Genomic DNA, 12,825 nt, shown 5'->3' on the forward strand with positions numbered 1-12,825 from the left:
TTGGAGCATGTTCTTCCCTATACTGTAGTTATTTTTTTTTTTTTTTTCAAAATTATCTTCACTCTGTTCATTCGTTCCCTTGGATTATGTGCTTTTTTGCATAACAAAAGTCTTGAAAAAACTAAGCAAGGCACATGGGGTGTTGTTCATTTTGTTCCATGGGAAAGATACAAACCCGTAGCACTGGTTTATCTGTGCTGATTTGCTGTTATGTACCTCACAGATGATGACTTACTGTGTCTACATCTCTTTTTTGGTGTTCTCTTTTGAATGTTTCAAAGCCACCTTCTGTCTTACCCTGGTGCGATGTGACGGTATTAACGTCATCCTTAGTTGCCCTAACTATGCATTTTGATGCAGAGAAATACCTAAAAACATCAGTAAACAGGTCTGTGCAGGAATAGCAACCCCACGCTTTTAGGATGACCTTATTTTCTCCTTTGACTCTTGTGAAATAGGCTCTGTGAAAACGTCTTGCTTGCTTGGCTGGTTTTGTTCATTTGTTGCTTTTGGAGAGATAGGAACTTCAGAACCACTGGAAGTACCTTTCTTCAGTGATAACTCTGTCATCCAAATACTGATTGATATCTTTCTTTTTTGCCATTTTGAAGGTTGTTTGCCTTAAAGGGAAAAAAAAAATAAATAAACAAACCTCCCCCAAACACTGAACAAGAAGCATGCAACAGGAGTTTAGGCAACAGAAAGCAACTTGGTGCTGAAGAAAATGATCCCAAATTGTTAGATGTCTGTCTTTCTCTTTCTTGCGGGCTTCATTTTTGGCTTTGTTTTGTCCTGTCAACTTGAAATGCAGCCTGATCAGTAAAGGGTTAAGCGTGTCCTCTGTGTGTGTGGATGAGCAGTGCTGCCTGCCCCATGAGGGATCTGCTGCATCTCCTCTTTCTCTGGGGAGCCGGCGGTACCGGCTGCTCAGCGCTGGGGGAGAAGGACTTTCTCCCCTGAGAAAAGCTTTGCCAGCTGGGGCTCCACGCTGGCCTCCCATGTGCTGAAGTACAAATGCCATTTTAGCTACAAAAATAAAAGATGCTGTTACTATACAGAAAGCGGGTGATTTTTCCTGTTGTCACTTAGCTGTAGCAATTTCATTAAATACAAAATATTTATAATCCTTACGCCAGTTATGACAATATCTCTTAGATTTATTAAATATGAATCTGCTTGAGAGGGCCCAGCCCACTGGCAAGACATGCTTTGCACAAGGACGGGATTTTTTTCCTGCAGAAAGCAGTTATTCTGGGGAGGAATAGCAGTCTGCTCAATGTGCCACACCTCAGGAAAGTTTAATTTATAATGCTTAATTTATAATGCTTTGCACTGCGAAAACATGCGTCTTATGTTATCTAGTTGTCTCCTGACACATTTAGCAACGTTTCTCACTCTGAAGTGAACTTAACGCTGCCGACAATGTAGGTGCCTCAGTTTGGCTGACTGAGAAATGCCGTGGGAAGTGTTGGTGCTGGGGGGCTGGTACCCCCAGAGCCGGGTCCTGCTGCCCTCCCCACATCCATTCCCTGGGCTCTCCAGCCTGGAGCGAGGGACAACAGGAGGGGAATATCAGATCCTTTCTCTTATCCCCTCCAGTTCATGTCCAGTCAATGCCATTACTGGATAACAGTCTTTGAATAGTTGTAGTAAATATGAGCAATGCAGCAACTGCTGATGATGATTCTGTCCATCATTGAAGTTGCTAACATAATTGTATAGGAATACTTTATATAGGTTCTAGACTTTGTATCCATGTAACACGAATATCAGCTTCAATCAGTAAATGTCAAAATCTTTATTGCCAATTAGATGTTTTGCAGTCTCCGTTTTGATGCCATCAGTGATGTATAAACAACTCATCTCCTTCCACTTTTACTTCCCCAGCTTCCTGTGTTAATACTTGAATGCTATGACATCTTCTGAACAGTTGTTTCAGAAACAACAGTTATCTGAAAGTTTCTCTTCTTTCTGCAATCTAATATGTCGAGGATTGCACAGTGAGTTTTAGCTTGTGTGTATCTTTCCTATCTGAGTCCTGGCCCTTGGGAGCAGAGCTGTAGAAAAAAGACATAAGTGACTTTATTGATAGTAATATATGTGACTAACTGTAGTTATTACAGATCATTTATGTTTATTAGTTGCATGAACAACAGATACCCTAACTTACAGAAGTACAAAATAACCTTAGAGAAGTTCAAAACATATCATAACCTCTTGATTGTGAAAAATCACCAACTGTTTAAAGCTATTGTAACTTGATTTTGCTTATAAAAGCCTCCATACATAGGAAGATGCCTTCATAAGTGTAATTTATCAATGAAGATATGCTCTTCATGTAAATAAAATTCTCAGTGTGATAAGCTGCAAATGATTTTTTGCTACATGTGTGCTGACCTTAGAAGTGAGATTCTCCTGATAGGAAGAGCTTGAGAATTCCACTGCAGGTACAATAAGCTTTGAGATCCGTATTTATCATCTCTGGCATGCAGATATTTTCTCTCAAGTTTTATGTTAAAATGGGTAACTTAGGAGTGTGGGATGGCAAGGAAGAGGTTGTCATCTTCACTCCTGGCAAAGTTAATGGTAAAATGGCTACTTAAGGAGTCTGGATTGATCCTTTAGACCTCTTAAAATAATGTTATTTTTTTGTATAGTATGTATATCTGTCTAAATGTGTGTAAGTGAATATATAAATATTTATACAAATACAATTATGTCTATGTTTTTGTTAGGTGGTAATATAATATTATATTACAGTGAGGTGAAATGTTACTTAACGATTCTTCCAGATGTATTTTGTAATGCGTATTTACACAGAGACTACTCGTGAGTCAAAATTCTCAAATTCTGGGGGCTTTGTCGTGTTTCTTCCCTGCTTCCTGTCCCGCACCACGGTGGAATATAGAGTCCAGGGTTTCACACACGCACACGGGCTTTTATTCACCCACAAAACTCCATAGGTCCTTTGCAGGAGAAGAAGGAAGGGGGAGTATGGGAAGCGCATCTCAAAAATCCTTCAGTAACTGATAAGAAACCTGCTGGTTTTTGATGATGTCTCTTATTTATGTATATTAATGCTAGAAGTGATTGCAAACAGCCCTTTTTTAATTTTCTTTTTATGTTTTTCTTCTGGTGCTGGGTTTTGGTCTTTTAGGCTAACAGCGAGGAGACTGTCTCTTTGCCAAACGTGTTATTGTTATTAAGATGAACGGAACTCTTCTTAGTTGCCTTGGAAGTGTCTGGGCTGAGCCAGTCTGCTCTGTCACCCCAGTACCACGTTAAACCGTGACCACACCTGGCACATTGACACTGGGAAGCCTGTGCCTTATTCAGCCTTTGGTGGGCTGTGCAGCTCTCCTTAACAAGGAGAATAAGGGAATTCCTCACTCCTGTGTCTCACCTGCATACTCAACTTTTGTGAATGTTGTTGTGGATCTGTGGCATCATTACCAGCTACAAGTGTGGCACAATTTTTGAAGGATGATTCTATGGCAGATTTGAAGCCTTAGGGACTTAGAATGTAGCAGTAATTGAGAAATGGTTTCATAAAAGTTCCTGGGCTGATGAAGAAAGATGTGATTCTGGTTTAAAAAAAAAAAGGCAATACTAAGTCTGTGCTGTCTGCTATGTTATCTTAGGTGAAAAAGGGAATATAAGTGATAACAGAGTGAAAAAGGCCATTGCAGAATGAGGTGCCATGTGGCATAGAAACCCAAAGCTCTCCCAATTCAGAATGCCCTCCAGAAGGACAGTTATCAGGATTTTTCCTTTACTCTAAGTAGCAAGATAAGATAAATGAGAGGAGAAATTAGGGGGTGGGGGCATGGAGGGGAAGAAAAGGGGTTTTTTGTTGTTCTTGTCTGCTTGCTTTTTTTTGAAAAATGCTTTACAAATACTGCATTGAGTAGCTGTATGAGTATTTGCCATGCATGAGTATCTGTGGTATGACCATACATAGGAGCAGATAGTTGAAGAAATAACTAAATTTTACTATTAAAATTGTAATATATCATCTTTTAGAATTTGGATTCCCTTTCTAGTATTTGTATCTGGTTTATGTTTCTTTGGGTAGATCACACGAGTACATTACTGCTGTCAGTAGACTTAATTATCTATTACATAGGGTTTCTGTGAATGCACAAATAGATAAAAATCTTATTCATAGATGCTTTATCACATTAGTGTCTGAAGAGTAGACCCAAAATGCATGAACTTTGGTTTACATGATAGATTTAACTTTTGAAAACAGCAGTGTAAGAGAATACTGATGTTGCCATACATTGCAGTATTTGTTATAATACTGTAAGGTATTGCAGGTCCCATTGTGAAGTGATGGAAATTTAGAACCATTTCAGGAGATTGGGGGTTTGCAAATCCGACTGTTAAGGTATCTGCAGACACATGAATGGGTCTGGCAAGAAGCTCAGGTTCGTAAAACCTCTGAAGCTTTGTCTGTTATTTTAAATGATACAATAATACATTGAACTTATTTGACCAAGGTATTAATATTGAGCAGTATGAATCGAACCCATTACTTCTGACTTAAGAATGCACAGTAACAAAGAAAAAGCATCTGTCATGCTCTTTACAGCCTAACTGCCTATGTTCAATTCTCTTTTGTAGTTTCACAATCATTCTTTCAACTGTGGTACTGCGGATAGTTACCCTTTAGATTCATTTCCTAGGACAACAAAGCTTAATAGTATCTTTTTCTGTTCCTCTGCAGTAGTTTTTCAACTCACTTCCCACCAAATTTTGCAAAATTTTGAGTGTCTTAAGCTATTCATGTGTGTTTCAGGGAGTGGGGTTGCAGAGCCATGCAGAGGGAAGCGGCTCTGCTGGAGCCCCACCACTGGAAAGGCTCTACTGGGAGTCTGATGTTTAGGAAATGCCAAAAATCAGCCTGACAGAAAGATCAGGAGTGTCCCAGCCACTATAAGAAGTTCCAATCAAATTTGGCTGCTGCTTAGGAAATCTGACCAGGACAGTATAGTGGTAGGTTCTGTGGCTAACATACGTTTATGTTGTTCAGTTAACGTGTGCTTATGGACCAACCTCCCTCAGAAGCCAGTTTCCCACCAAAACAATGCAATGTTTTAACAACTTGATACCTTCTGTTTCCTCTAAGCTACAAACAAAGCTATAGTAATTAGACATTTTACCTTGTCTTCAGGGATTTGAGCCGTATTATTTCGTGGAAATAACAATGTGATCAGTTTTCTTGGCAAAACAATTCTTGGTTTGGTTTTGGTTTTGTTTTTTTTTTTCTTTTAAATTCTCTCAAAGTATTTGGCAAAAACGTATTTAAATTTCTCTGAAATAGCATGTGTAGTTTACACAGAAGGCAAAATCTTTTGCCCTTCGTGTCACCGCCTCACACATCCAACATTTTTATAATACAGTAGTATTTCTATATGATAGAGTAAATGCAGATTTCAAAATTATAAGGTGCTTCTTTTAACTTCATAATGTTGAAGTAGAGCCAGAATATGTGAAAATGAAATGCACACAATGGGCACGGTGTCACATCCCTGTCTGAGGTGTGTCAAACCCCAGCCTCTCTGCTTGTTTCCAACACTGCAAAGAAATAATTAGAAACTGGTTTTGTTCAGTGTCTTGCCTTGAATGTTTGGGATATTCACTGTAGTATTTCATAAGAACAGCATAATCGTGAATAATAACAGTAATTATTCCTGTCATCAATATTAGAATTATTTCCTCGTAAATGCAAGTCTACAATGAAAATATTCAATGCATATTGAATTTTCTCTAGCATAAAAGACAGTAGTTGGGGGGTTACTGTGGAGTAGCTTAAACCCATTTCTCTTATATAACTTTGTCATTTAGTCTTATCATTGATTTATCCAGTGCTAAAAATATAATAATAATAATAATAATAAAAAAGCATAATAGTCACTTGCCTGTCTCCAGGTATTTATTTTAAACCTTTTGAAGATAAGCAAGTAGTTCATGCTATTTGCTGATACCATGCAGTGAAAGTTTTTTCATTTTCTATGGGTACCTGCTCCTCAATGAAAATTTATATGTGACGGATGGAGTTGTTTCTTTTTTATTCCCTGATTTTCTTTTCTTTTCTTTTTTTCCTCCTTTGGAATTTGATGTGTGAGTCTAGATAAATAAATTGTATAAACTTGAGTGCAATTCATAGAAAGTGAGGGGTTCTTGATTCCAAAAATGACGATGTAAAGCCAGTGTGCACTTGTTGTGCTACTGTTTCTTTAAGAATAATGGAAATAAGGATGCACCATTTTGTGTAGTTTTGCTGTGTTTCAACATTTGTAGCTGGCATGCAGCAGGTCTCTCTGCCTCACAGACTTTGGCTGTATCACAGAGGTCATATTTTCCTGTGTATAAATTATTCATGAACAATTTCTCCAGTGCGCTAGATAAACTTGCAGAGATCGGAGTGTGTGTTTCTCTTCTTACTCTCATCCCTACAAATGCTCATCTTCTAATAGGCAATGAGAAAAAACAAAAGAAGAAAGAAAAAACCAACCAACCAACCCACCCTGTCTTCATCTGTGTGCATTTGATGGAATGGATTGATATAAACTTAGGGAAGTTTATAAAAGCAAAGACTAAATAAGTATGAATTTTTTTTTTTTTTTAAATTTACTTGATACCCTTAGTTTAATTGACAAAAAAATACATTGTTACAGTGGGCTGAGGTGTATTGAACACATTAAGAATCTGGTTTCAGGGTTGAAATTAATCTATCTGATGAGCTAGGCAGGAAATTCTGTCCCTGCAGCAAGAAATGAGAGGGAATGGGCGGGAAAGCTTAAGAATTTCCAACGCATATTCCAGCTTAGTCAATCTCTACAAAGGGAATAATTCCTGTGATCCCCTCTGCTTCCACTCACATCTGGCAGTCAGGTTTGGAAAAATGTACAACGGTACAGGAAGAACCTGAGCTTGGAGGTAGCGTTCATATGGTTCTTGTTACATGGCACTAAGAGATTCCTGTGCTAGAGCAATTTCCCCAGTAAAAGAAATAAAATAAAAATTAGAATGCCACCATTATTTTAAGAGATGATTACAGACGTGTTGTAATTCCAAGAATCAGCTCATTATAGCCTCCTTTCTCTTTTGGTGTTATTTAACAAAAAAAACCTATTTCTGTGCAAACTGTTCCAGTACTTGCACTTTGCAGCATCTGAGGATGCAGCTTGGACACTCGGGCACTGCCCTGCGTGCGGTGCCTCCGTTCACCTGGCATCTGCCCACCTGATCCCCACAACCTGAGGCTCTGGACAGATTTTTGGAATGAGTTCACAACACAGCCACTCAGATGGTATAAAGGGACAGGTTCCTACCAGCGGAAAGCTTTTGTAGCTCTGTGCAGCAGTGTTCATATGTAACGATGGGCAGTTACGGTGCAATTACTCGGCTGTTTGGGTTTTCTTCATTACGCTCATTGCTGATCTTTGATCCCTCTGTCCTCTTTCCCAGGTCGTCCCATTCCACCTACATCCTCGTCTAGCCTTCTCCCATCTGCTCAGCTGCCCAGTTCTCATAATCCACCACCAGTTAGCTGCCAGATGCCATTGCTAGACAGCAACACGTCCCATCAAATCATGGACACCAATCCAGACGAGGAGTTCTCTCCTAACTCATATCTGCTAAGAGCGTGTTCAGGTCCACAGCAGACTTCCAGCAGTGGTAAGAAAATTGCAAACGTATGAAGTTTGTTTGTGCCACGTTTGTGCTTGTTTTATGCGTGTTTTGTTTTCTTTTTTGTTTATTTGCAAATGTGTTCTTACATCACCAAAAAATTGAAAGGCTATGTGGGAACAAGTCAAACAAAAATCCTACTGCTTTATTTCAAGGAAACCTTTTTTGGAAATGCCATACATCATATATATTTTTCCTTCATTTTACTATAGAGAGCTTTTTTGGTTTAGGAGTACTATGAGTAGTGTGAAAAATATTATTGAATTCTTGTCATCAGTGGGTTTTATTTTTTAAAGTAGTTCTTGTGTTCCTTGATGGATCCTGTAGAAGAGAGATGTATGCACAAAGGTTCTTTGTTATACATAGGCTAGTCCAGTGTCTCATGGAGATGATGAAGTTCTGTAGCTAAAAATGTGTCTTGCTTCCGCTATTCTATGTCTGTTCTTGTTTCAGGATCTGTCTGGTTCTACGCTTCCAGTGTCACATTTAACTAACATACTGCTGTTATTCAGCACATTAATTCTTTTCTTTCAGGCCACTTTTAAAATGTTACCAACTCTGCTATCAGTTGTATAATCTGTAGTGCTTAGGGTTTTCTTTCTTTCATTTTTCATTTTTTTTTTGGTAAGAGATGCTGACTTTTCATTTTGACAACCAAAATGTGAGAAATGAAGATACAATCTCTTTCTGGAAATACAGGCAAAACAAAAGGCGTCTATTATAGTTCCTTATTTTTTGCCTTTTTTTCTTTTTGTACATAGATACCTATTGTGCAGTAAGTTATATTTCATACGCAGTTTTTAATCTGCTAGAGGTTCACTCTTTACTGTAAAAATCCAGATCTGCACAGTATCGGAGACAGGAACTGTTGGCCTTTGTGGGTCTGTACTATTGAACGATGCCTTCTAAATAGTGGCTGGTGGTGTGTGTTGGGAGGGTAAGACAATGAGTAAAAGCTGTAATATAAGATTCAGAGTTGATATAAGGTAAAATTTTTTCCCTAAGCATTGAATTGGAACAGGTTGCCCAGAGAGCCTGTGCAGTTGATGTCCGTGGAGGTTTTCAAGAACAGGCTGGTTAAAATCCTGAGCTACTTGGTCTGACCTCAGAGCTGCCCTTGCTTGGCAGGAGGCTGGACTAGAGACCTCCTGGGGTTCCTTCCATCCTGAGTTCTCCTTTAACCCTGTGGTCCATTCAGATATGTTAAAATATAATTACACAAATAATAATTCAGAGATCGAGCGTGCTTTCTTGATACTTGAGGTTAGAGGGTGAAAAATATGATACCGCTTTTGAGGGGTTTTTTTAAGAGGTTCAGGGGGATCTGGGGAGCTGCAGACCTCAAAATTTGTAATGAGCAACTTGGTAGAAACCATAGAAACAGGAAAAAAAAAAAGGTTGATACGATCTAACTTTAATGAGTCAATGTAGCTTCTGTAAAGGGTACTCCTGCCTTAGAAACACTGCAGAGCTCTTTGAAGGGGTCAGCCATTTCTGAATAAGTGTGATCTAGTTGATGAAAGGTCTTTGTATTTTCAACAGTCTTAGCAAAATCTGTCACTAAGTTCTTTTAAGGCAACTAAACTGACATATAGGGTAAGAGGGAAGATTTCTGCATGGTAAGTAGTTATTTGAAAGACAATAAGCAGAAGCTAGAGCTCCTCAGTGAATTTTTATGGGACATGGAGATTGCTGGAGAAGATGGTGAGCTGGGGTAAGAGAGGTGGCTGATGGCAGGGTGTGAAGAATCACAAGTAACCAAGTAACAGGGCAATAAAACAGCAGAGGAAATTCAGGGCAGAGAAGCATGAAGAATGGAAAAAGCAGGTCTGGTTCAGCAGGCAGTGATGGAGCGGTGCCAGTCGGGGTGAGTTGTTGGGGACACGGACGCTTCATCGCGGAGCTCAGGAGCAGGTGAATGTGGGCAGCCAAAGAAAGGAATAAAGAACGAAACAGAGGACATTGTCTAAAGGATGTGGTGGATCAAACAGTTTGTAAGGGTTGCTACATAGAAGAAACTGAAAAGAGACTTGGATGATACTTGAATACTTGGTATTTGGTATTTATAGTCACTGTTGGACACTGAGGGAGCCAGTGTGGCTTTTCTTGTGAAGTCAGATGAAGGAAGTTGCAGTAAAACAACTCTGAAAATTGATTGAAAATTTGATGGAAGAACTCTTTATGTTTAATTTTAAATAATAGTAATTTTTTCCTTATATTCTTAAAAAACTTTGTGTTTCCCACCTGTTACTGTGGGCTGACCCAAGGAACCTTTTTGGCCTGCTGAGATATGCTTTGCTTTGTTTATGAATGGCTGATTTGTTCATTCTACATTTTAACATTTTTTTCCCAAAATATTTCAGTTCTTTCTTTAATAATTATTCACATAATATTTAAAGACTTTTTCGAGGTTTAAAAAACAGCTTTGCTTTTTTTTTTTAACCACAGGCATATGCATAATTGTTTGCTCACCACTGAGAGTGTTCTATAGCATAAGCTCTTCTTATTTAGTGCATCCTCTGGAAACTAATAAGCAATTTACTAGGATTTTTTTTCTTTTATGTAGTTCTCATAATGTTTCCTTGATAGAGATTATAAGAAAATAGCACAGAGAGTGACATATAACTCAAATTGGAAAAGCTCACCTTTTTTGTGGTTCATCCTTATTCTTGAAAGATTTTCAGAGTAACTTTTTACCATCTACGTAATATGGAACAGTAGACCGTGCCATGGTTTTTTCTTTTTTTTTTTTTTTTTTAATGTTTTTAAAATCTATTTTAGGTCCTGTGGTAACTAAGCAACAAAAATCCAGACATTTGGGAGACAGTAAATAAATTTAAATACTTGGTTTAATTTTGGGGTTGGGTTAAAAAGGAAGGTTTGAAGATATTAAGATTTCAAGCTCAGATTCCAGATAATCTTTGACCATTAATAAACATTTGCTAGTACTTTCTAAGTTCGTCTTTAAACATTTCTATCACGGTCTTCAAAGTGCATGCTGAAGATGAAATATTTGCAGAAATCTGGTACTGATTACATTGTAGAATAAGTGTCCTCTTGTTTGTCTGATTGTACACTTCTGCTTGCTTCAACCTCTACAATTAGGGGATAGCTCCTCAACAAGTCTAGGATGAGTCTTCCTGGGTATGAGGTGACAGTCGTCCACATGTGCTGCCCTGTGCCCTTCACAATAGCCATTCTTGATCTGTCTGGAAAACTCATTTGCGTAAAAAAAATTACCTAATCAAACCTTCCATCAAATGAGCAATCTATTGTTGATATTATGAAGGCCTTTAATCTACAATAAATCTTTGTTAGAACTCATCAGAGCTTCCAGTTTGAGAGAAATGTGATTATAGCACTCTTAAAATGACATTACATCATCGGGGTGATTGGTTTATCATTTGGAGAAGCGACATCAATCATAACTAGCATAACCACACAGTAAATGAATTCAACCTTTCTACTGCAGAACAATGACACAATAATTGCTCAAAATCAGACTTAAAATGAAATCAGAAAATGCACTTTCTTTAAATATGATGTTAACCTAATGGAATATATTATTAAAAATCGTGTTTGAGGAAATTCTATGTAATTAAAAATATGTGAAGATGTATTCCTTTTTTTCTCTCATTAGAACCTGATTTCATCTGCAGAATCATTTTCTATGCAACAGATATTATGCTGTGTTTAATTGAACTCCCATCACTTACATTCCTCTGCTTGTATTTCTTAATATAATATGCAGCACAATTATATGTGATGAAGGACAAGAGGTTTTTGAAATCTAGTGCACCTGCTGATAGTATTTTGAAAAACAGAAATATTATAGAAGGAAATAAAAGCTTTTATCTGTGAAAAGTTAGTAGGGTTTTTTTTCCTTTTAAAAGCAGGTCAGTTCCTGTCACACCATTTTCTAGGACGGTTTCTCACAACTAACAGTAAGAATAGGTTTATTTCTTGTGGTTTCTGTATGTATGGAATGTATTTTCTTTCTGGCAATACATGATGACTCATCTTGTTGGAATGTCATTTTAATGGCTTCAATCATAATACAATAAACCAGGCTGGTTTTCAGTCTCACACAGAAAAAAAAAATGTATATAAGGGCTTTTGTTGCCAGCATCTTTGCCTTTATATTATTATATAGGATTTACTCTTATTAAACCAAATTTTGGAATCCCAACAGAAAAACTGTTTGTTTTTCAACCTGAGTAAAATGCCTAGGATATACCTACTTGCACAATAGCTTTTGATATAATGAATCCATAACTGGATATATTAATCATCTTCAGCCATTCTAACAATGAGAAGGTAGATGGAGAATGATTTGGGGTATTTGATTTGGGGAGAATTCTAAACTGTGCATTAGATATTGTCACAATTCCCAGGAAGTTACTGAAGTTTAACTGGAAGGGAGATCATGCCCAGTTTTTCAGTGCTAATGTGTCTTTCTGACTCAGAGACAATAATACAAATCAGTTGGCTTAATGTAACAATATTTGCCCACGGAGTACTTTGGACACTGCTTTGATTTTTATTTCTTTTTTTAATAAGCAGTTATTGGCAGCAAGGAGAAGGGAATGGAGAAATAGGTTGGATTGAATGAGATCATTGTGATTTAGTGTTGTTTGCGAGTTAGAGTTGAAATGAAGAATAAGACTCCTTATTCCGATGACCCTAGTTTGCGGTAATTTATTATTAAAAATATCAGTATTCGTCATAATCAGTATAAATATCTAGAAGGATCTTCTCTGTTCAACAGATGTTACCTGTTGCAGTTTAATCCTGTATGTAAAGAACTTTTTTTCTGAAGAAAGAAACTTTCTCAAGGTGACTCGAAGCCCCAGGGCATTCGTTCTTGATCCCACAAGGTGGAGTCATCAAACACGTTTTGCTCATACACTGTCGTTGCAAGTGGTGGAGGTCTTACCCACACTCTTGCACAGGGATAAGCGTAGGGTGCTTGACCGATATTTATTGGAATTTTGCAGACATTTGTTTTGTTTTGTGTTTGAAATACCGTAAGCATTTTTTATTTTACAACAGTGCAAAGAAAGAGTTGCGGATTGTCATTTTAATTTCTATTTCCAAATTAAGAGCAAATTATATATGTTTGTTTCT

The 12,825-nt window shown here is 37.7% G+C and overlaps 1 protein-coding gene across 18 annotated transcripts in view; it reads left to right on the forward strand.

The window, feature by feature from the left end:
* The window catches only part of TENM2 (teneurin transmembrane protein 2), a 629,416-nt gene that overhangs the window by 408,404 nt on the left and 208,187 nt on the right, over positions 1-12,825 (forward strand). For 17 of the 18 annotated variants that reach the window (XM_071814801.1, XM_071814803.1, XM_071814804.1 and 14 more), the window contains one exon: positions 7,477-7,686. In XM_071814801.1, coding sequence (XP_071670902.1) covers positions 7,477-7,686 — 210 coding nt within the window. Of the gene's footprint in view, positions 1-6,591; positions 6,611-7,476; positions 7,687-12,825 lie in introns of those variants that run through there. The other variant, XM_071814814.1, reaches the window with a different exon arrangement.

Source organism: Patagioenas fasciata, chromosome 14 (assembly GCF_037038585.1).
Source record: "Patagioenas fasciata isolate bPatFas1 chromosome 14, bPatFas1.hap1, whole genome shotgun sequence".
Lineage (NCBI taxonomy): Eukaryota > Metazoa > Chordata > Aves > Columbiformes > Columbidae > Patagioenas > Patagioenas fasciata.